The 25,916-nt window shown below is 35.2% G+C and overlaps 1 protein-coding gene across 6 annotated transcripts in view; it reads left to right on the top strand.

Annotated features, from left to right (window-relative positions):
• The window catches only part of CBLB (Cbl proto-oncogene B), a 218,756-nt gene that overhangs the window by 146,871 nt on the left and 45,969 nt on the right, over positions 1-25,916 (top strand). For all 6 annotated transcript variants that reach the window (XM_030940505.1, XM_030940511.1, XM_030940517.1 and 3 more), the window contains exons 10-12: positions 2,675-2,878; positions 23,023-23,208; positions 24,724-25,089. In XM_030940505.1, the coding sequence (XP_030796365.1) occupies positions 2,675-2,878; positions 23,023-23,208; positions 24,724-25,089 (756 nt within the window). The remainder of the gene's footprint in view (positions 1-2,674; positions 2,879-23,022; positions 23,209-24,723; positions 25,090-25,916) is intronic.

The raw sequence follows: 25,916 nt of genomic DNA, 5'->3' as shown, positions 1-25,916 counted from the left end.
ACTCTTAACACACATCGGTAATTTGTATAACATTAAACTTTCAAGTAGCAAAGAGAAAAATCTAAATTCAGTTTTAGATGAACAGTTCTCTGTTTTTTCTTGTGTTATAAAGACACAATTATTGCCTTTCACCTCCTCCCCCTTCAAAACTCAGTATTTTCAGTTACCTCTTATGAGGAAATAGATCACATAAACTGGAAGTCATCCTTAACCAGAGCAATATGTGAGTTGACCCTGGAGGTTCAAAGAGAAACTTACATAGCCTAATAGTGTGGCTTGCACATTCTATGCACTGTACTAAAAAATAATGTGACTTTCATTATTTTGATTGGGTGGAATAATTTTTAGTTATGATAATTGTACTGGAATTAGGTCTTTAAAAGGTTCTTGGTTTTTAGTTGTGATACTAAAATATTTACCGATGAATTTATATGATGTGTAGGAGGTACTTCAAAACGATCTAAGAGTGGAAGAAACGAGAACATACAGATGAAACTGGATTGGGGATGAATTGATAATTGTTGAAGTCGGGTGATAGGTAGTTAGAAATTTATTATAGTTTTCCCTCAAATTTTATGTGTATCTGAGATTTTTTACAATAATTTTTTTAAATGTTTGAGTAAATTAAGCGACTACGTAGGTCTCAAAGTACTGCTTTCTGTTCTTCATGGGTTAAAGACAGAGGGACCATCAGATCTTCAGATCTTGCTTTCTTTTTTTTTTCTTTTTTTCTTTTTTTTGGCACAGGGTCTTACCCTGACACCCAGGCTGAGGGCAGGCATGCTATCATAGCTCACTGCAGCCTCAAACTCCTGGTCTCAAGCGAAGCCCCCAGCTCAGCCTCCTGACCAGCTGGGACTTCAGGTGTGTACCACAACACCTGGCTAATTTTTTAAACATTTATTTTTTGTGGAGACAAGGTCTTGCTATGTTGCCCAGACTGGCACAGTTTGCTGTTAAATAAAACTAGCTTTTTGAAATTGTCTTATGTAAATCTGTAAAAGTATTCCACTATAGGTACCTAATATGGATCCCTTTTGACTTTTATAACAAGGGGAGTTTTGCCTGAATGGTAACATATATTGAATATGACTTCAAATTTAATAGTCTTTTTATAAGAGAAAGATTTTGTTTTTCTTATTTACTCCTGTGTTAGAAAATATCATTGCAAGGAGGTTATCAAAAATAGAAGAACTAAATCTTGGTTTTATTATCTGTAAAATGATGGAGCAAATAATATTTAATGTGTTTTGAAGCCTGCTGGACATGAACATGTTTGGTGGGAAACCTTGAAGGATTCTGTATTTATATATCTATATTTCTTTATACCACTTAGTTCAACTATTTTACCATTCCAAGTTTATTTTCCAAATTATGTACAAGCAGATGAATAAGGGAATGTTGCAATTTATTTTTCTTAAGCAAGCTCAGTGTTTTTTTGTTTTTTGACACATTGTTTGGCAAAGGAGGTGTTCAATTTGTTGAGCTGAATGAAGTTCAGAAAGAATAAACTATCACAAGATCTGCCACAAAGTAGATGTGAGGTAGTTGTTCAATGAGAAGAGAGTGAGAGAGTTATTCCATCCTTGATCCAAATGTCACTGTTGGGCAGGTAGATCACTAATTTCCTATTAAACTAAGTGGACAGGACAGTCCTGAATTAATTATGGAACAGTTTCTTTAAAGACATCAGCTCTCTGCATCCCTTGTCTTGCCACTAAAATGGTGCTATTTCATCCTGTTTCTCCCTTAAAGTAATTTTGTGATTTTTACTACGTTTAAATAACACATTGCTAAAGTCAGAGTATAATGCAAAACCAAAAATAGGGTGGAGAATATCATATACCATCTTATCTCTAGAAAGCAATGTTGTCTGTAGGGCAAGAAAACAGTCTTTTTATTTCCCTGCAAATTGTGAATTTTTAATGTAGTTAGTTTTGAGAAATGAATGTAGGAAACTTTGAGCAAAATGTCCAATAATGACCAGTAAATCCTTTTCCAGCCCAAAAGTATTTGCCCAAATCTTTTTGTATCATATTGTTTAAAAGCAAGATAAGGGGCAAAACTTAGTCTCTCACAGAGAACTATATATTCCAAATGTGTTGTGTGTCAGGATGAGAGGCTTTCAGGACAGATGATGGCTTTTGATTATAAATGTACACATTTTAATTTTTCCTAATTGTGTATAGATTTTAAAATACACAGGCAGTTAAAACAAATATTCAGCCAGTTAGATGCACAGGTATTGTATTTTTCTCACCGATACTACTGCTGTATTAGGAATTTTTACCAAAATGTACTTTTTAATGGAATGTTTAGTTAGTATTGCTGTCTTTTCATAAAGAGAGACATGATTCAATTTCCAGTTTTCTTCAGGACTCTAATGCCTTGATACATTAGAATAATAAGTGAACATTCAGGAAAATAAAGAGGTTTCTTTTCTTGGGAAAATTGAACTTAAAAAAAATTTTTTTTTCTTGGGAAACTGAAGATACTGACCATTTAATATATATTTTGTTGACTCCCTGTTCTACACACACTACCTCTTCAAGACAAATCTTCCCCCACCTCCCACCCCATAAACTTTTTTTAGGGGGATGATTTTTATAGTTTTAGAACATTAGCGTTTCTCAGTACTGTTTATGTTGAAACCATGCATTTTCTGTTTGTTTAGGAGTCGGATGGTCAGGGCTGCCCTTTCTGTCGTTGTGAAATAAAAGGAACTGAGCCCATAATCGTGGACCCCTTTGATCCAAGAGATGAAGGCTCCAGGTGTTGCAGCATCATTGACCCCTTTGGCATGCCGATGCTCGACTTGGACGACGATGATGATCGAGAGGAGTCCTTGATGATGAATCGGTTGGCGAACGTCCGAAAGGTAAAACTAGAAACATGGGTTTAGTTAGGGTGGTGTGACCATATGAAAAAGAAGTGATGCTGTCATAAATGAAGTATGACTGAGTGTATTTGAGTTTACAAAAGAAGCACACACACATACTAGGATAAGCCTCTACAGGGTCAGGATCATCAATGTCACTGTCTTGTACCTCCACATCTTGTCCTGCTGGAAGGTCTTCAGAAGCAGTAATACACGTGGAGCTGTCATCTCCTATGATAACAATGCCTTCTTCTAGAATACTTCCTGAAGAACCTGAGACCATGTTACGGTTAACGTTTTTTCATTAGTAGGAGTATACTCTAAAATAATGATAAAAAGTATAATATTGCAAGTACATAAACCAGTAATATAGTCATTTATTATCATTGTCACATATTATGTGCTGTGCATAAGTATATGTGCTATACTTGTATGCAACTGGCTGCAGAATAGGTTTTTTTACACCAGCATCACACAAACGCGTGAGTAATGCTTTGTGCTACGACATTAAGATGGCTATGATGTCACCCACCAGGCAACAGGAATTTTTCAGCTTCATTTTAATGTTATAATATCTTACAGGATCACCATGGTATATGTGGTCCATTACCAAAATGTCATTGTGCAGGGCACAACTATAATGTTGACAGGCTGATATAATCATAGATTGAGAGAGAACTCGATTATACTCAAGGTACTCGCATTGGTTTTAAACATCATAATCAGAGGTGATGAGAGTGTCTGTATAGAATTAAACATCATCTAACACTGGCAATAGCAAATCTGTGAAGAAAAAATTTAAGAAGGGAAATTATTAAATTTGGAAATTGTGAAACTGAATTTGATTAAAATATTCTTTGTTCAATTCTAGAAGAAGTGTCTGATTGAGTTTTTTCTTAATGGGAAGGCTATCTCACTGTTTGACTTCTAAGAGGTCACGTAAGATTTACTTTTGTGAATTTACCAGAGTCTGAGTTTGCTCATCAGTGTTGTTGACTCAGAAAAATGGACCTTGTCAGTTCACTGAGAATGGATGTTACTGCCCAGTTTAAGTTTATATAACCAGGTACACAACAGACTAGTCAATGAACCAGAATGCCAACTGATTAATTTGCAGACCAGAAATACAGTGGTCAAGGGAAGTAGACTCTTGGATATCAGGCTATTCCCTGTACAGGAAGATACATGAAATCCCAATTACTTTCACAAATTTTTTGCTCTCAAAATCAGAGAAATGGGATTGAGTGGTGTGAAAGGTCTCCATATATGGTGCCACCCTTCCTCCTGACTTGGGCAGACATGGCTAATCAGTCATGATACTTATCACCACTGAGTTCAGACTTGGCCTACAGAACCTTTTCAACACAGCCCTGAAGATCTTCTACTATAGTTCATTAGGTTTTGGCAGGTAGCATGAAACCTATTTGCCATTGTCACTAGATGCAGTGATGATAATGTGTAATGGCATCAGATTGTATTCACTGTATTCATCTATCTCTGTAGTAAGGAAATGCTTGGTACTGGAATTTCGACAAGGCATTTCTTTGGGTTACTTCATTTTTAGGACTGTGTCCGAGTTTTCCTCTTGGGAAACTCCTGCATTTTCTCCCTCCCAGTGTTCCCTGCTGACCAAATACATTCCCTTAGGATATTTTTACATACAAATTTTTACATAGGGAGATATGTTAACATCACCAACATGGCTACTCTCAAATTCTGCTTTTTTCTGGAATGATTTTTATTATTTATCTTATTGGTTTTTCATACATTTTATAATTTAACCCTCAGAGAAACTACACATGAGTTCACTCTTTACTCCTGAAATGTATAGTTTTTATTAATAGTTTGAATTATGAGATTTTTTTTTTTGACCTAAGAAATGGAAGAAAGAAAGTAGTTATTCCTCAGAAATCCTAAAGGATGAACAAGAAAAATAATATCAAATTGAAACAGACTTGAGACTTGAATCTCAAAACAAAGTTAACTTAAGGAAGACGTGAAATAAAGCACCAGTTCTGCTACAGAGTAGTAATGGGATGCCAGGCAAGTTATATAACCTCTTTCTTCCTCAGTTTACCCCTTTGTAAAACAGAAAAATAATAGTCGCTTCTCTATTGGGTGTTGTGATGATCAGTTGGGATCAAAGACCTAAGAACCTAGAAGAACGTCAGGTCACCAAAGTCATAAATGCTTACTATATTATTACCAATGTTAATTAATAATACTATGTAATACATATTCTAGGACATACTCCGTAATCTGCGTTAGTAGAAATCATTTCATCAGTATGCATGTGAGAGAGCTACATATGGGGCGTTGGTGATATTAATGTACTGCTCCCCAGAAGACATAAGTGTGAATACTGGCTTTACAATGTACAAATACAAACAAATCACATGACTAGTCTGAGCCTGATTTCCTCTTCTGAAAAATGAGAAGAATAATACCTCCCTAAATTGTTGAGAGAATGACATATGTTATTAATGCTGGTTTTATTGATTTGTGACCCTTTTTACTGAAAGCTAAAAATAATTTTACATTTTAAATGGTATATATTTAAATTACTATATTAAGTACCTACAGAATGTCCTTGATTTTACATCTTGTCCTAAAATATTCACTACCTGGCCCTTTAAGAAAAAGTTTGCATTCCCAGGTCTAGGACATAGTAAACATTTAAAGAATGCTTATTGAATGGATGGATAATGGAGAATGACAGAAAAGTATTTGAGATACAACAGCTCAAGTAGTTCAAGTGCCCCAGGTAGCAGTGCTTTTTTTTTTTAGCTGTGAAGACATTTCAATTGTCTTTACTAAATGGGTTTTCATCTTCAATGATCCATGTCAGAGGGTGGGTCTAGGCTTTAAGAGAAATTTTTAAAAGAATTTTGTATACCTTACTCCTTGGGAGAAAACAGTATTTGCCCTATGTGAATTTGGGAAAAGTTGCAGTCTCAACCTGCTTTCCATTGAATTAAGTTGAAGCTTGAGCCTCTTTTCAGTAGTGGCACTAACAATAGAAAGGAAATGCTGGGAACATAACATGAGAAGCAGAATGTTCCAAGGTGGCTCTAGTGTTTCTCCTTGATCTTTTTTTTTTTTTTTTTTTTTTTTTTTTAATTATACTTTCAGTTCTAGGGTACATGTGCATAACGTGCAGGTTTGTTACATATGTATTCTTGTGCCATGTTGGTGTGCTGCACCCATCAACTCGTCAGCACCCATCAATTCGTCATTTATATCAGGTATAACTCCCAATGCAATCCCTCCCCCCTCCCCTCTCCCCATGATAGGCCCCAATGTGTGATGTTCCCCTTCCCGAGTCCAAGTGATGTCATTGTTCAGTTCCCACCTATGAGTGAGAACATGCGGTGTTTGGTTTTCTGTTCTTGCGATAGTTTGCTAAGAATGATGGTTTCCAGCTGCATCCATGTCCCTACAAAGGATGCAAACTCATCGTTTTTTATGGCTGCATAGTATTCCATGGTGTATATGTGCCACATTTTCTTAATCCAGTCTGTCACAGATGGACATTTGGGTTGATTCCAAGTCTTTGCTATTGTGAATAGTGCCGCAATAAACATACGTGTGCATGTGTCTTTATAGCAGCATGATTTATAATCCTTTGGGTATGTACCCAGTAGTGGGATGGCTGGGTCATATGGTACATCTAGTTCTAGATCCTTGAGGAATTGCCATACTGTTTTCCATAATGATTGAACTAGTTTACAATCCCACCAACAATGTAAAAGTGTTGCTATTTCTCCACATTCTCTCCAGCACCTGTTGTTTCCTGACGTTTGAATGATTGCCATTCTAACTGGTGTGAGATGATATCTCATTGTGGTTTTGATTTGCATCTCTCTGATGGCCAGTGATGATGAGCATTTTTTCATGTGTCTGTTGGCTGTATGAATGTCTTCTTTTGAGAAATGTCTGTTCATATCCTTTCCCCACTTTTTGATGGGGTTGTTTGTTTTTTTCTTGTAAATTTGTTTGAGTTCTTTGTAGATTCTGGATATTAGCCCTTTGTCAGATGAGTAGATTGCAAAAATTTTCTCCCATTCTGTAGGTTGCCTGTTCACTCTGATGGTAGTTTCTTTTGCTGTGCAGAAGCTCTTTAGTTTAATGAGATCCCATTTGTCAATTTTGGCTTTTGCTGCCGTTGCTTTTGGTGTTTTAGACATGAAGTCCTTGCCCAGGCCTATGTCCTGAATGGTACTACCTAGGTTTACTTCTAGGGTTTTTATGGTGTTAGGTCTAACATTTAAGTCTCTAATCCATCTTTAATTAATTTTCATATAAGGAGTAAGGAAAGGATCCAGTTTCAGCTTTCTACTTATGGCTAGCCAATTTTCCCAGCACCATTTATTAAATAGGGAATCCTTTCCCCATTTCTTGTTTCTCTCAGGTTTGTCAAAGATCAGATGGCTGTAGGTGTGTGGTATTATTTCTGAGGACTCTGTTCTGTTCCATTGGTCTATATCTCTGTTTTGGTACCAGTACCATGCTGTTTTGGTTACTGTAGCCTTGTAGTATAGTTTGAAGTCAGGTAGCGTGATGCCTCCAGCGTTGTTCTTATGACTTAGGATTGTCTTGGTAATGCGGGCTCTTTTTTTGTTCCATATGAACTTTAAAGCAGTTTTTTCCAATTCTGTGAAGAAACTCATTGGTAGCTTGATGGGGATGGCATTGAATCTATAAATAACCTTGGGCAGTATGGCCATTTTCACGATATTGATTCTTCCTATCCATGAGCATGGTATGTTCTTCCATTTGTTAGTGTCCTCTTTTATTTCACTGAGCAGTGGTTTGTAGTTCTCCTTGAAGAGGTCCTTTACATCCCTTGTAAGTTGGATTCCTAGGTTATTTTATTCTCTTTGAAGCAATTGTGAATGGAAGTTCATTCCTGATTTGGCTCTCTGTTTGTCTGTTACTGGTGTATAAGAATGCTTGTGATTTTTGCACATTAATTTTGTATCCTGAGACTTTGCTGAAGTTGCTTATCAGCTTGAGGAGATTTTGGGCTGAGACAATGGGGTTTTCTAAATATACAATCATGTCATCTGCAAACAGGGACAATTTGACTTCTTCTTTTCCTAACTGGATACCGTTTATTTCTTTCTCTTGCCTGATTGCCCTAGCCAGAACTTCCAAGACTATGTTGAATAGGAGTGGTGAGAGAGGGCATCCCTGTCTTGTGCCAGTTTTCAAAGGGAATTTTTCCAGTTTTTGCCCACTCAGTGTGAAATTAGCTGTGGGTTTGTCATAAATAGCTCTTATTATTTTGAGGTACGTTCCATCAATACCGAATTTATTGAGTGTTTTTAGCATGAAGGGCTGTTGAATTTTGTCTAAAGCCTTTTCTGCATCTATTGAGATAATCATGTGGTTCTTGTCTTTGGTTCTGTTTATATGCTGGATTACGTTTATTGATTTGCGAATGTTGAACCAGCCTTGCATCCCAGGGATGAAGCCCACTTGATCATGGTGGATAAGCTTTTGGATGTGCTGCTGAATCCGGTTTGCCCATATTTTATTGAGGATTTTTGCATTGATGTTTATCAGGGATATTGGTCTAAAATTTTCTTTTTTTGTTGTGTCTCTGCCAGGCTTTGGTATCAGGATGATGTTGGCCTCCTAAAATGAGTTAGGGAGGATTCCCTCTTTTTCTATTGATTGGAATAGTTTCAGAAGGAATGGTACCAGCTCCTCCTTGTACCTCTGGTAGAATTCAGCTGTGAATCCATCTGGTCCTGGACTTTTTTTGGTGGGTAGGCTATTAATTGTTGCCTCAATTTCAGAGCCTGCTATTGGTCTATTCAGGGATTCAACTTCTTCCTGGTTTAGTCTTGGAAGAGTGTAAGTGTCCAGGAAATTATCCATTTCTTCTAGATTTTCTAGTTGATTTGCGTAGAGGTGTTTATAGTATTCTCTGATGGTAGTTTGTATTTCTGTGGGGTCGGTGGTGATATCCCCTTTATCATGTTTTATTGCGTCTATTTGATTCCTCTCTCTTTTCTTCTTTATTAGTCTTGCTAGCGGTCTGTCAATTTTGTTGATTTTTTCAAAAAACCAACTCCTGGATTCATTGATTTTTTGGAGGGTTTTTTGTGTCTCTATCTCCTTCAGTTCTGCTCTGATCTTAGTTATTTCTTGCCTTCTGCTAGCTTTTGAATGTGTTTGCTCTTGCCTCTCTAGTTCTTTTAATTGTGATGTTAGAGTGTCAATTTTAGATCTTTCCTGCTTTCTCTTGTGGGCATTTAGTGCTATAAATTTCCCTCTACACACTGCTTTAAATGTGTCCCAGAGATTCTGGTATGTTGTATCTTTGTTCTCATTGGTTTCAAAGAACATCTTTATTTCTGCCTTCATTTCGTTATGTACCCAGTAGTCATTCAGGAGCAGGTTGTTCAGTTTCCATGTAGTTGAGCGGTTTTGATTGCGTTTCTTAGTCCTGAGTTCTAGTTTGATTGCACTGTGGTCTGAGAGACAGTTTGTTATAATTTCTGTTCTTGTACATTTGCTGAGGAGTGCTTTACTTCCAATTATGTGGTCAATTTTGGAATAAGTGCGATGTGGTTCTGAGAAGAATGTATATTCTGTTGATTTGGGGTGGAGAGTTCTATAGATGTCTATTAGGTCCGCTTGGTGCAGAGATGAGTTCAATTCCTGGATATTCTTGTTAACTTTCTGTCTCGTTGATCTGTCTAATGTTGACAGTGGAGTGTTGAAGTCTCCCATTATTATCGTATGGGAGTCTAAGTCTCTTTGTAAGTCTCTAAGGACTTGCTTTATGAATCTGGGTGCTCCTGTATTGGGTGCATATATATTTAGGATAGTTAGCTCTTCCTGTTGAATTGATCCCTTTACCGTTATGTAATGGCCTTCTTTGTCTCTTTTGATCTTTGATGGTTTAAAGTCTGTTTTATCAGAGACTAGGATTGCAACCCCTGCTTTTTTTTGTTCTCCATTTGCTTGGTAGATCTTCCTCTATCCCTTTATTTTGAGCCTATGTATGTCTCTGCATGTGAGATGGGTCTCCTGAATACAGCAGACTGATGGGTCTTGACTCTTTATCCAATTTGCCAGTCTGTGTGTTTTAATTGGAACATTTGGTCCATTAACATTTAAGGTTAATATGGTTATGTGTGAACTTGATCCTGCCATTATGATATTAACTGGTTTTTTTGGTCGTTAGTTGATGCAGTTTCTTCCTAGCCTCGATGGTCTTTACATTTTGGCATGTTTTTGCAATGGCTGGTACCCGTTGTTCCTTTCCATGTTAGGGCTTCCTTCAGAGTCTCTTGTAAGGCAGGCCTGGTGGTGACAAAATCTCTAAGCATTTGCTTATCTGTAAAGGATTTTATTTCTCCTTCACTGATGAAACTTAGTTTGGCTGGATATGAAATTCTGGGTTTAAAATTCTTTTCTTTTGTTTCTCCTTGATCTTATCACCCACTCCCAAGACCATTCATATTTCATTGTCTCTGGCACACTGGTGAGCTTTCTGTCAAGGGAGCTGAGAGATTTTTACATTGATCCTTTCTGTTTTTTACCCCATAAAGAGTAGAATGATGATCTGAATCCTTACTGTCCTAGAATTCACACTTCAATAACTTATTTGGCAGTCAGCAGTGTCATTTAATAAAGCTTTACTTCACTACAATCTTGTTATACTTTCCTGTGGCAGTTATATAGTTTAGAAATGTTTATCACTTGTCATTATTTGTTTTTAAGTTAAAGAGCTATATTTCAGTTAAATGTCTTTATGTCTACTCATCTGCCTCTAGTCAATTAAACTGATTGTGACTTTCATATCATTTCATAAATGTGTACCACTTAATTTTCAATAAAACCTAAATTTTTATGTAGATACAAGCATAATTCTTTCTGAATAATTTGGAAAATATTGCTATGATGTTATGTTCTTATAGTGTTTTATATATACTTCTATATCAGGAGCTACAGTAAATTGTTATTTAAAGGACTATCTTTTCTACTAGATTTTTAACACTTAAGGCCAGGGACAATGCCTTGTGTTTGTGTTTCCAGGCACCTAAATGCACTCAATTACTATTTACTAAGTGAACTAATAAATGCACACACCTGCACACGTGTTCCTTTAGGGCAATAACCTAATCTTACGCGTGTTTTAAACTTTGTTCCAACCTGAATACTAATATATGTATACACCGAACATCAAACTAATAGATTTTCTCTAGTTTTTTCTTACAGGAGTGGTTATAAACAAATGTCACATGGTCATCTTGACACCGTAGTTCTTCTACCTATATGTTCTCCCTCTGTTTTTTAAATCATTCTTCGTTCATTCATGCATTTTCATTCATTGACTCATTCATTTTTTTTAAATTAACTAGTTAATGAATTTAGAGCTGGAGTCTCACTTTGTTGCCCAGGCTGGAGTGCAGTGGCACTATCTTGGTTCACTGCTACCTCTGCCTCTCTGGTTCAAGTGATTCTTCTGTCTCAGCCTCCCGAGTAGCTGGGATTCCAGATGCCTGCCACCACGCCTGGCTAATTTTTGTATTTTTAGTAGAGACAGGGTTTCACCGTGTTGGCCAGCCTGGTCTCGAACTCCTGACCTCAAGTGATCCAGCTGCCTCAGCCTCCCAAAGTGCTGGGATTATAGGCATGGGCCACCATGGCTGGCCTTACTCATTTATTTTTACAACATTTTATTCTCTCAGTTAAAAGAGTGACTGCCAGTGATCGTCCAACAGAATGGTTCCATTGTTTCTATCTGCCATTTTGAATACTCATCTTTTTCTTCTTTTATGAGTGGGCCAATGACAATATTGTGAAAATGTTTCTGCCTGTCTTAAGCATATTACATTCTTTAAATGAGTAATGCTTCCATCGTAGCATGGAAACATGCTTTGATTGTATATTCCTGTTACCGAGGTGATACACCACACCTGGAGTTTATAAATAGTAGCATACTAAACATATAGTGTATTTCTATTATTTCTTTTATAGTTAAATGTGTTTAGTAATGCTAATGCTTACAGAAGCAATAGAACCTAGAAGTCTATAATACATACTTTTTGATTCCCTCTTTGATAAAAGGTATTTTATGATTCTAACTAGAGTATGTTTTCTATTTTGCCTGAGTCTATATCGTTGCCTGAGTTTTCAAGCTGTCAGAATCCTGGGATGATGAGATCAGATGTGAGCGCTCAGAGAAAGTTCAGGATGTGATGGGTAAGATCACAGCCTTCTCTCTGACTTCAATCAGATCACAGCTAAAAAAGAAGATCTGTTGCTACCCAGAGATTTGCTTCATTTTGCCAGAGGATTAAGAGGAATCTTAGCAGTTTTTCACAGTATTAATCACCAAATACATAACATTTACATTTGAAATAAATAAAAATTCACATATAAAATTAAAATGTTGACAGACTGAACTAGTGAATGAGCCCAGATTAGTTCTTATGGTCTTAAACATTGTATTTTCTTAAAATAATATTTAAAATCTTAATGAATGGCCATATTAGAACAAAAATGGGTATGATCTTAATTCAAGGGAGTTATTTTTTTTTATGCATTCTCCTTTGTTGCCTTCTTCAATTGAAATACATCTTGCTAGTTAAAAACTTAACATGTCATCTAAATATTGCTTTTCCTAATAAGTGTGAAGAAAGCCTCTATAAGCAGGGGTCCCCAAACCCCAGGCCGTGGACCAGTACCAGTCTGTGGCTTGTTAGGAACCCGGCTATGCAGCAGGAGGTGAGCAACAGGCTAGTGAGCAAAGCTTCATCTGTATTCACAGCCACTCCCCATAGCTCACATTACCGCCTGAGCTCTGCCCCCTCTCACATCAGCAGTGGCATTAGATTCTCATAGCAGTATGAACCCTATTTTGAACTGCACATGGGAGGGATCTAGGTTGTGTGCTCCTTAGGAGAATCTAATGCCTGATGATCTGCCACTGTCTCCCATCATTCCTAGATGGGACTGTCTAGTTGAAGGAAAATAAGCTCAGGGCTCCCACTGATTCTAAATTATGGTGAGGTGTATAATTATTTCATTATATATTACAACGTAATAATAATAGAAATAATGTGCACAATAAATGTAACACGTTTGAGTCATCCCCAAACCATCCCCTTCCCCTCCCTTCCACCATTTGTGGAAAAATTGTCTTCTATGAAACCAGTCCCTGGTGCCAAAAAGGTTGGGGACTGCTGCTGCGTAGTAGTATTCCTGATCCTAAGGAAAGAGAGGTGGGTACATATCACAGTGTTGTTGCAGCTATTTTTAGGAAGGTGTTGCCTTTTTATGTTGTCTATTTAAATCTGACTCACAGGATTAGAGTCCATGTTGGAGCTGTAAGGACAAAAATTACAACAGAAGTGAAATACAAAAATAAAAATAGACATTGGAAATGTAGAACATGGTTCTCAACTATAGGCAATTTTGCCTCTTGAGGGTATTCAGTAATATATGGGGACATGTTTGGTTTTCGCAATGACTAAAAGGTGGCAAATACTGCTGGCATTGAGAACGGGCCAGAGATACTAACAATCCTGCGACGTGGGTGATCCTACCCAAGAAGAATGATTCTGACTATAGTACTAATAGTCTAGTCCTCACCACTCCCTTCTCATAACGTTTAGGTAGAGTCATGAGTGACAGTAAGCAATCCAAAGTCACAGGTTTATTGTTTCTCATTTATTTGCATTCTGTTTACTGATTTTCTGAAAGCTCTTCATACGAAATAGTGGTATTTTCTTTATTAGCATGTGATTAACAAAAGAAACAACTGCCTCATCCAAGTGGTGTATGATGTCATAGGATACCTTGAAGACATTGTTACGTATTTCTCAAAAATAACTTGAATACATAGTATATTAAAAGAAGCAACACTTGAACTCTTTTACTCAGTTTTGAGTCCACTGCCTCTGGTAGATTGTCAGCTCCCTGAGGACACAGACTATGCTTTATTCTTCTTTTCATTCTTAGAGCTTTGCATGATGCTTGATACACAGTATGCCCTTGAGAAGGTTGTTTTTGTTTGTTTGTTTGTTTTTTTAAATGATCGGTGGAATCAAACTGCCTGGGCTCATCTTCTAGTTTTTCTACTTAGTATCTATGTGCCTTGCTTTATTTAACACCCCTTCCACTCCCTTTCCCTCAAGTACTTGGTCCATAAAACTCTGCCTCTTTAAGATTAAATGAGTTCATATATATAAAAAGACATCAGAACAGTGCTGGCACATGGAAAATGCTAAGTATTAGTTGTTATTAATATTATTTTTAAAATAGATTAATAGAGATGGGATCTCACTCTAATGCCCAGTGTGGTCTTGAACTCCTGGCCTCTAGTGATCTTTCCACCTCGACCTCCCAAAGTGCCAGGATTACAGGTGTGAGCCATCACACCTGGCCACATTTTTTATACTAGTGTTATTTAAGACTCCTGAAATACTGCTGTACTTCTAAGAGTTCAGTTATCAGTATTTTTGAGTTGTCTGTGGAAGTTTTTCTTTTAGATACGGTATCATTCCATTAGGAAGAATTAGATGCCAAAATTATGTTGGTTACCAAGCAATTAGTTGTATTTCTTTAACATATTAACATCTATATAGTTATAATTTTGTTGCATGACCACATTAAAATAATTTACTGTTAAACCATATTTCAAATTTGAAACTCAGAAAATGCAAACTTGTCAACATGTCAGCTGAAACACTATTTTAAGGATTAAATAATTTAGATAAATAAATAAGATAATTGTTCTTATTTTCTGTGTAATTAAGTTGAAATGATTAAGTATTATCTAAAGTAGGATGAAGAACTACAGTAACCAAATAGCAATTGCTTGTTCGAACCAGCTTTAGCTGGCATTTGGAGAGCAATAAGGGTTTCACATGAAACCATTATTTTCAGTGACTGAAATTTATTCCTTTAATTCTCAGAATGTTCTTGTTTCTCAGCCATTTTTATGGAAATATTTCTGAATTACATGTCACCCTTCCCTGCCTTCTCAAAATTGGTTATGCAGCTGAGTGAACCAAAGGGCATAAGAAGCCACTACAGTCAACACGACACATTTCTAGAAGCTTACATTTTGCTACAAAATCTAAGGGTAGGTTGCATAAAGAGAAGAGAACCATAAATTTAAATTAAAATCATACATATATTTGGATCAGGATGTAAAATTTGTATAAATATTTAAAGTAAAATATAAAACTTTAAAGAAATTTCAAGGTTATGGAGGCTGATCATAGGCCAGGAGATCAAGTCCCTTTTATAAGAAGGTATTTCAAGGAGAAGCAGTATCATCACTTGTGTTAACAGTGGTCAGTATTTCGGTAGAACGGTGCCCTTGAGGTTATCCCGGGTATGAGACTGCACTACTTTAAAGGAGACCTGTCGGCAACTTTGTTGACCACTTCCCTGCCAGACCTCAAAGAGAAATCAGCTCTTATTCCAATTGGCATTTCTTAGTATATAGGTTTCTGTTTTCCTCCACTTCTTTATTGCTTGTAATTTGAAAATCTCCAGAAGTTACTAGTAGAACACAGACAGTAATTCGGCCTTTGAGTTAGCTTCATTTTACACACAAATCAAATGTCCATATTCTTAGGAAGGTAGCAGGGTGCCTACATTCTGTTTCTGTAGGAAGAAGAAGGAAAAAAAAAATGTTCCTCCTACTTCAGAGGACTTTCCTGTTTCATTCTGGGTTTCTTCCCAAATTCTTATAGGTTGAGACTTCTAGAAGTATGACTGTGGGTAAGCAGGAAATGGTTGTGTTGCTCTAGCACAATATTCTTCATATAGGCTTTTGTTTATTATCTGTGGAGGTACTCCAAAATAGATAACAAAAGTCATTTACTTAAGCTCTAATTACATATGAATATGTGAGTGTGTGTGTAAGCATTTTTGTAGCATATACCTTCTCTGAATAATATTCTGTGTCGGCTACTATTTTAGATACTCTTGATTTTTGTTTTGTTCACAAAATAAAGCAAAAAAAAAAAAAGAAGAGAACAATAGCAAGTAAAGTATACTTAGAATATTTTATCATGTGGTAAATGTTTTATCAATGTCCTTCATTAATTTTCACTCATTTATAGAAAAGCACTGACCCTGAGTCCTTCTCATCATCCCTATTGTAATACATATATATACCTTGTTCAGACATGGAAATGCTTCAAGTAAAAGTCTTGTTCAAAGTATTATAAAATGGACTGATTATCTCTGGCACTGTCAGAACGCTCATCCTATTAGTAATTGGAGAGGTTTTATCTTGTCCTGTTTTTATAATAAGCCTGACTGTACTTGAAGTTTCTTACCAAATGTTTTTCCATTTCCATAATAATGGATCTTATTAATGTTTTTATAAAATGGCTCTTTAAAGGTGTGGATAAAATGAAGAATGACTAAAATAGAATGAGTCCCCGATTATTATTGGTAATTACTGAACATAATGAGATGGGCTTTTGACTACTTTACTTCTTGAGTTTTTTTCTGTCAGGATTTTCTGTTAAGATTGAAAATGTGGATTTCTCTGTTCCTCGTGGATCCTAAAAAAGGATTCTGTGCATTTTGTCAGAAAAATAAATAACAGTATTTATTAATTTCCAAAGGCAAAGGGTGAGTATGTAGACATAAAGAATCCAATATGGTCTTTAAATTTCTAGAACACCAGTATTCTAATTTGTAAAAGATATTCTCAATGTTACCAGGACTAGAGAACTTAAGAGAAATTGTTAATTAGACAAATACACTGGTGTGATGATAATACAGGAAGGAATCAAGGCTGGCTCAGCCTTTGGATTTGGTAAGAAGCTGAAACCGTAATTTATCATAAAGTTTTAGAAACAAGTGTAATACTAGAAAAATGTGGGAATCACCTAAAATCAAGATAAAGGAATGAAATGATACTACTCAGTGTCTTGTAACTTGAAGGGATGTTTCTGTCTTTCCCAACTTTTGCAGTTACCACTACATAAAGATTTTTGATATTGTGAATAAATTCTGTACAGTTAATTCTGTGTTCACATTCTACTTTCTATGCTTTATGACTTAATTTTTCCATACTTATGTTTATTTGGCTTAAGAGTAGAGAGATGAACATGAAGAAGTGACGAAGAAAGGAACTCATTTAAGCAGTGCCCAAAAGGACATGATACTTTAGTCATTCGTTAACACATGAAAACCAGAAGAGCACAGGTGAAATCTCTACCATGAAAAAGTCAGAAAAATTAAACTGCAGAAAAAATAGTGACAGCAATTATAAAAGAAAGAGGTTCGTTATCCTAATATATAAAGAGCACATTCAAATCAACAAAGAGGAAATTAGTGGGTATGGGGACAAAAAAAAAACAAAACAAAACATAAAAAGCTAGTGACCCAGAGAAGAAATACACAACTAAATTGGTTTTACAAGAATAAATTGGTTTTACCATCTGGACAGCAAAAGTGTCTTAAGAATGTTCATAAATTTGACACAGTTACATGTCTAGAATCTTGTGCTTAAAAAAATTCTATGATTCTTTCCTTAAAAACTAGCACATATATGGTTAAAGATTTCTTTATGATACTTTATGATACTACTTTATAATAAAGAAAACTTGAAAACAGCATAAGTATTCATTGCACAGGAATGGTTTTGTAAATGCTGATACATCCATATACGCATACTTTAAAATTATATTCATGAAGAATGTTTAATGTCAGCTAATTTTTTTCTGTATAATGCTGACAAACATTGAGTAGATTTAACATTGTGTATATGATTAGGAACCATCACCAATGGCTATATGTAGGTGTTCTTTAAAATATCTTTATATTTCCTTATAATTCCAGAATTTCCTGCAGTGAAATTATGTTCTTTGTAATGAAGAGAGAAAAAGTGAAATAAACAGAAAATTGAAAAGATACAAGGATAGGACCTGCCAAAACCAGTAAAACGTGTTTTTTATAGCAAACAGTTTGACAACACGCATACCCCTAAACTTATAAGCCTAATCCGATTCTTAAACTATTTTCTTGTTATCATTTGTTGTTTTTTTTTGTTTAAAACCCTTTCTAGGTTAAGAAGAAAGAACCTAATCATGTTAAATTAAATTCTAAGTTTGTTTTTTTAAAGGTCAGTGCTAATAATAGCAAATAGTCCAAGAGGCATTTCTGTTTGACTTTTGAATGCATATTTACTTAAATTATTTGGTTAGATATTTGATTTTGTTACTATTGCATTGTTTAGAGTTGATAGTGGGAGTAATTGTCTGGGACAAAATAAGAAATAACAAGGATGGGCATTTTGTTTAAAAATAACTTTAATGACCTTTTGGCAGTGTAGATGGGCAAGCTTTGACTAGAAATTTAGAGATAATAGATTACATTCTGTCCCTTTTACATCAAAATAATCCATTTTCCTAATCATTTCGTCTAAATAAAAATTAAATATTTTGCATCAGCATTTATTTTACATGTTTATAAATGTTTTACATCAGCATTTATTTTATAATGCATTATTTAATTTTATTAACCCATAATGTTCCTGTCAAATGGATTAATTTTATTCTTTAATCTGCAGATAACAGCACCAATAGGTAGTGACATTTTCAAGATCTCATAGCATCTTTATGGTATAACTGAAATTTAAATATAAGAAATTTGAATATAGGAAATTTAAATATAGGAGATCTGTGGTTTGAAATCAGGTTATACATTTATTTATATGATTACTCAAATGAAAAAAAAAAAAGTGTTCTTTATAACCAGTTGGCATTAGAGCTTAGTTAGATAGCCGTACTTGAAATTTACATTTTCTAATCAAGAGTATCCGTATGAACAAAATATTAACTGTTATTATTCAGAATTTAAATGAATCCTTTCCTACTTTTCTACCCAAGATGTTTTATACTTATGTGTTTGGTCTGCATTTTTATACACAATGGAAGTAGTAGTGATTAAGAGGAATACTGGACAAATCAGTAAGTGATAATCAGCACAGTTCACAGTCTTAGAATTTAAACCTGAGCCAGGGGATTGGTTCTGTGTTTGTTTGTTGTTATTGTTTTACTCCAACAGCTCTCTTTATCACCTATCATATGTAGAGAAAGATAAATAGCCTGGGTAAATTGAACTGGGGATTAGAACTGTGGAAGAAGGCCCAGAAAAGGGTGGAGGAAATGGCTGATAAGGAGTCGATTTAGGGGATGATATGAACTGGTAGACTAAAGATGAATTCCCACATTCAGGTCCCAGCTATAGAGATATTTGAATTACCTGGTGATTACCTGTACAGGGGAAAAGCCTGTTACTCTAGAATTTAGTCTTTTGAAATGCAAAAATAAAAATTGAAAATACAGATATTACATAAAGACAGCATTGTCTTTTAAAGGAGAAATAATTTCAGTCTACATTGAATTGATCTACTTTTTTTTTATTTTCAGAAGGATAAAAAAGAGCAGACTTTTTATTCTTTAAAGCAAGCTGATAAATTTTGATGTCCTGAATTTGTAATATCCCATCCAAAAAATTAATTATGGACTGGATTGTGCAACGTTGTGCTAGATTTCCTTTTTTCCTTAGACTTTCATATAGGAAGGAAAGAAAAATACAATTTGTGATGACTCAAATAAATTAAAAATGACCTTCTATATTATGAAGGTACCTACTAAATGAACAGTACCTACTAAAAATGTTTACAAATCTTTATAGTGTTTAAACAGTACCTACTAAAAATGTTTACAAATCTTTATAGTGTTTTAGCAATGAAAGTTATTGCAAAGCTTCAGCACGCTAATTGCATAATTGTTTTTAAAAATAGTAAAAGGTTCAGCAAAGACTAATGCATTACTATCAAAAGAGCATTGTTAAATTATGTGCTCTTAGGTGAGAATTTTACTCTAATTTAGGAGAACTCAGGAAAATGAGGTTTGGTGAGTTTAGTACATATAATCAATAAAGGTGAAAGATATTTTGGTCCTTTACATACTCTTCATAAAATCCTTCTAACTAAGCCAACTTACAGATACTGTATTGCTTCAAAATGAATTAATTATTCAAAAGGACAGTACATAATCACCTTCAGAACACAGTATGAATTGCGCTAAGCAAGGTGTGCTTCCAGTTACATTCACAAAACTTCAGATAGTCTGCTAATCTGTAAGTATCTAAAATTTCAAGGTTATTACTTTGCCACACACATTGGTTTGGATGTCTGTTCTGAGGATTTTCATTATACTCTTTCAGTATCTAACAGGCTCTTCAACACATTTCAAATCAAGTTTACCCATTTTTTAAACATACTAGAAGTTTAGTAACTGCTTAAATATTAGTAATTAATCCACTCTAGGGTGAAAGTCAAGTTCTAATACTGATGATGGGCTGTTAGCTCTATCACAATTCTGTCCTGTTACAGTAAATGAGAGAAGTGGGAAAATATTTGCAGAAGAAAAGTGCTTGGAGGAGCACAGGTCTGTCTCATTCAGCAGTCTTTGCAGTGTGTGCATCTAGCCCTGAAAAGTGTCTTTGCAAGTAACTAAAGAACTATTCATTCTTTCTATATATATAAAAATATATTATTTGGGCTAGAAACAGTATTGATAGCTTTGCTTCTTGATTCTTCTTTGTAAAGGATAGTAGCCATATCAACAAAGCATTTTTCTCAGGTAACAGCTTTTCTAGTTCTCAGAGAATATAATTTATCCTAATAGGAATGTTGGAGAATTAGTTGTCCTGTGACAATTGCTGATCTACAGTGTCAAGATTCTGTGATGCAAATAGCTTTACATGAGGAATTTTTTCTGATCTATGATGACTTTGGGATTAGTTTTGCTCCAGAAGGTTCAAATTTATGGAACATGTGAGGCCCTGTGACTTTCTGGGTAGAACTGTTCTTTAGTTAAGAATCATTAACTGTACTAAAGTCAGTTTGTGACTATAGAGATTCTTTATTTTCTCCTTCAGTGACAATTGAATTTTTTCGACTTACCATAACCAAGCTAAAAGGTATGAAAAAGAATCACTAATTTTTTAAAAAGAAGTGTTTCTTAAAATTGTAATGTAAAATTATGTTGAATTTTGTTGAATGATTGTGTTATTCGGCACCAACACAGACAAAGACTTTGCAGTTTAGTAATGTCATGACAATATTCAGGCATATCGGAGGTATGGTCTTCTGTTTACCCAGATTTATTTATTTTATTGTTTTTTTAGAGACAGGGTCTTGCTCTGTTGCCCAGGCTGGAGTGCAGTGGTACGATATAGCTTACTGTAAAGTCAAACTCCTGGGCTCAAGGAATCCTCCTGCCTCAACCTCTTGAGTAGTGGGACTGGAGGCGTGTACCACCACACCCTTCTAATAAAAAAAAAATAAAAGATTAGTAAAGAGGAGGTCTTACCATGTTGCCCAGGCTATTGCCTTGGCCTCCCAAAGTGCTGGGATTACAGGCATCGCCACCAGGGCTGGCCTCAGATTTATTTTTAAAAAGTCTTTACAAAGGATGCATAAATTTCCAACTATATAAATGTGGGCTTTGCAGTGACTTCCTTGCAAATCGTATACTATGGGAAGGAGGAGAAAAAGGAAAGAAACTTAACAGTGAAGAAGTCTGATAAACAATACCACAGTCAGGTAATTAAGGTCAACAACAGCAGTGATGAATCGTGTTGATAGCATGGATCCTTGATACGATGTGGTCAGAATGACACTTTTTTTACGTGGTTCTACTACACAAAACTTTTAACCCCAGGCTAATTATTTTTAAAAATTAGACAAATCCCAATAAAGGAACATTCTGTATAATCTCTAACCAGTACTCTACAAAACTGGCAAAGTCATCCAAAACAATGGATGTCTGAGAAACTGTCAGAGCCAAAAGGAGAGTAGGGAGACGAATAATAAAAACTAAGATAGTGTCCTGCATGAGATCCTGGAGAAGAAAAAGGACATTGGGTATAAACTAAGAAAATCTGAATAAAGTATGGATTTTAGTTAATTAACAAAAGCCTTATACAGTGTAACAACGTGTGAATGTGAACACAAATCTATTATCTCAGTTAAAGACAGACTAAATGATAAACTGCTGAGTTCATATTAAATTGTCAAGTGATGACATCAGCAATTCGTACAAAGGTAAGTAACATTAGTAGGAAAATGGCTTACAAAGAAGTTTAGAACTCTATAAATACTAGCATTCAGAAACAGAGCAATATCAAAGCATGATCGGTAGTGTAAAAAGTAAGCCTAAATCTTGAAAGAGCTAGTAACTTAGACTTGAAAAGGAAACTGCCCAGTATTTTAGAACAGAATATTGTTTATCCTGTTAAGGCTACTTGATTAACTATATGGCTTTTAGAACAAATAGAAATCAGGTTATGCTGCATTAAAACATATAGATACACACACACACACAAACACACAACCTTACGCAGTAGGAAGCGTTACATACAAATTAAAATACTTACTGGTTTTTTGTTGCTACTTTATCTACCAGACAATATGGAAAACTTGTGGTAACAGAAACTTCATCAGTTTTTGCCAGAAGTACAGACAGACTTTCCTAGATATAGTTCATTGTGTTTCAAGAAAAATGTTTAACTTGAGAATCTTTTCCATGTGTAACATTAAGGAAAAAAAATGGGCTTAAACCTGCTTATTTTAAACATACAATTTTTTAAAAAACCCCACCTGATTTCATTGATTTGCAGGAAAATAGACTATGTACAAGATACATGTTTGGAACAAAGCCAATAGCCAACTATTAGAATGTACAAAGGACGAGCAAAAAAATTTATAATATAGAGATCCAAGAGCAATGTGCATTATTGCATTATGTGTTTCTGGCTTCCTCAGAAAATATAGATGGGTTTCTTGAAGAATATCTGCATTTGATTGTCTTTATACTATACTTTTGCTGTTCTTTTTTCTTAGCCCCTTTCTGCAATATGTAAGAAAAACGTATCAATCTCTTCTTTTTGTAATACTACCCTTGAGGGACAATGTGAACTATTTGCTTCTATTAATCAGGGTAAACTAAGGGAATTCATTTTAACAAATATATGGTGCCAGAAACCTTCTTCCAACTAAATGTGTTCTTTAAGAACAGAGAACACTCTGCACAGCTAATAAACAGCGGCATCTTTCTCTTTTTCTATTCTAGTGCACTGACAGGCAGAACTCACCAGTCACATCACCAGGATCCTCTCCCCTTGCCCAGAGAAGAAAGCCACAGCCTGACCCACTCCAGATCCCACATCTAAGCCTGCCACCAGTGCCTCCTCGCCTGGATCTAATTCAGAAAGGCATAGTTAGATCTCCCTGTGGCAGCCCAACGGGTTCACCAAAGGTAGATCAATTTTATTAGAAACACAGATAAAATTTTGTAAGACAATTATTGATTGCTCAGATTCTTCTAAATTCCATTACTCGTATTTTTGGTGCTTTTAATTGTGAACAAGTTTGATGAGTTTCTCATTTAGTTTATGGTGAGCACATGTTCATGTTTCTTGTTTATTACTATAAAAGTTACACATAATTTTTGCAGAAAGAGAGCATATGTCTGTAGGCCCATGATTTACCAAAATAAGTAGCAGAGTAAGTATGGTTATTTTGTAAAATAGATTTAAAAGGTCATTATATGCATTCAAATAATTTGCATGCTGTTATCAAATGGTATTTTGCACTCATTTTTATAGTGCCATGACAAGAAAAATGTGATGGGAGTATATTTGCATAAGGGCTTAAGGTATGACAAATTATCACCCTTGTTTCAAGGTGACTCAGAAGAGAGAATTATATGTAGTTTTTAAACCTCGGGAAATTAATTACAATGAATTGCAATATTTGCAAAGTAATTATATTACTGTTTAATATTAAAGACATAATTCTTACTCTACAGTTAAGCCTACAATTTATTTTATTGTGTGGATTTTTTCTTCAAATTTGATAAGTATAAGATTTTAAAAATTAATTTCATTTGGTAACATGCTCTGTTGTCTGAAATTTGTTGGAAGCACAATATATTTAGTAGTGTTTGATTTTCCTGTATTACCAGTTAACTTGGTTTTAAGATCACACATTATTAGAATATCATTTAGAATTATGTAAACACAACAGATTCCTTTTTTCTCTGCTACTTTCTAACATTAAAATTACAAATCAATCATCAGATTAACCATGTAAATAAAAGTCAAAAGCTATGAAAAGCATACACATTCAATTCATTGATCTATACCTTTATATTTCTATGTAAGAATCAGCCTGATCTTTTAAAATACTGTAAGAATTCATAAAATTGAAGTAATTTGATATGTAGTGCTGCTCTGTTACTTGTGATCTTTTATTATTCTGGTAATAACTGATAAAGAAGCAGAGCACATTTGCCCCCATATCAGTTATGCTGTATCACACTGATGAAAACAAAATTAAAGAAAAAGCTTTTAATCTTCTAAAAATATTACAAATACTACAAATCAAGTTACTCTTTAAAAAAACTAGAACAGTGACAACTTTTCTCCTCTCACCTAAATCATAGAAATGTGCAAATAAATTATTGACATTTTATGTCAAAGTCATCATGTGATTTTGATCTACTTGTTTCTGTATCATTTCTATAACTTAACATTTAGTTTTATGTACTCATTTCTGTTTTTTTAAAATCCTAATGAAATGTATTTATGAGTTTTTTATTCTCATTTAAATTTCATTAACTGGTAATAAAAGAAACTTATTAAAAGATGACACAAGAATCTAGTACAACTCCTTGTTTGCTTAGAAAATTAAAGCAATAATACATGTTTGAAAGTTATTTCAATGCATGGTACAACTTTTAGTTTGTTTTCTCTCTCTTCTGTTTCTTTAGTCTTCTCCTTGCATGGTGAGAAAACAAGATAAACCACTCCCAGCACCACCTCCTCCCTTAAGAGATCCTCCTCCACCGCCACCTGAAAGACCTCCCCCAATCCCACCAGACAATAGACTGAGTAGACACATCCATCATGTGGAAAGCGTGCCTTCCAGAGACCCACCAATGCCTCTTGAAGCATGGTGCCCTCGGGATGTGTTTGGGACTAATCAGCTTGTGGGATGTCGACTCCTAGGAGAGGGCTCTCCAAAACCTGGAATCACAGCGAGTTCAAATGTAAATGGAAGGCACAGTAGAGTGGGCTCTGACCCAGTGCTTATGCGGAAACACAGACGCCATGATTTGCCTTTAGAAGGAGCTAAGGTAAGAAATATGCAAAGCAGAAGCTAGAGAATCTGCTTATAAATGCTTCTGATGGTCAGTAGCATAAAAGGTTGGGAAGTGTTTTTTTTTTTTTTTTTTTTTTTTTGCCTAGCATGGCACTTCCCTGCAAGTCTTTAATTATCCCCAAGTTATAAATAATCAGAAGCTCATTAAAATTTGAACTTAAGAGAAGTCAGGAGGTTCTAAGTAATGATTTAATTTTAATGTGAAGACACTAGACAATTTGCCAGAGATTTATTTCACCTTCCCTTATTTCATTTGCCAAAAATGTCTTCTATTAACACCTTAGTGGTGGTATAATCAGCACTGCATTTTTTTTTTTTTTTTTTTTTTTTTTGAGACAAAGCCTTGCTCTTGTCCCCCAGACTGGAGTGCAATGGCATGCTCTCAGCTCACTGCAACCTCTGTCTCCCTAGTTCAAGCGATTCTCCTGCCTCAGCCTCCCGAGTAGCTGGGATTGCAGGCATCTGCCACCACACCTGGCTAATTTTTGTATTTTTAGTAGAGATGGGGTTTCACCATGTTGGCCAGACTGGTCTTGAACTCTTGAGCTCAGGTGATCCTCCCGCCTCAGCCTCCCAAAAGTGCTGGGATTACAGGTGTGAGCCACTGCGCCTGGTCAACACTGTATTTTTAACAAACTGTTTTAGTTCCATCCAATTTTTACAAGTCGTGTTACTGTACATGTCATAAATCCATTGCTGGAGTTAGTTATTGTTGCCTGGGACAATACACGTTAGGCAGCCAGGTAAAATGAACTTCCTATATACTCAAAAACACTAAACCAAGTTCACTCGTAAAATCAA

The sequence above is a fragment of the Rhinopithecus roxellana genome, chromosome 1 (genome assembly GCF_007565055.1).
Source record: "Rhinopithecus roxellana isolate Shanxi Qingling chromosome 1, ASM756505v1, whole genome shotgun sequence".
NCBI classification, from domain to species: Eukaryota; Metazoa; Chordata; class Mammalia; order Primates; family Cercopithecidae; genus Rhinopithecus; species Rhinopithecus roxellana.
This window is presented reverse-complemented; position numbering and strand designations above follow the sequence as displayed.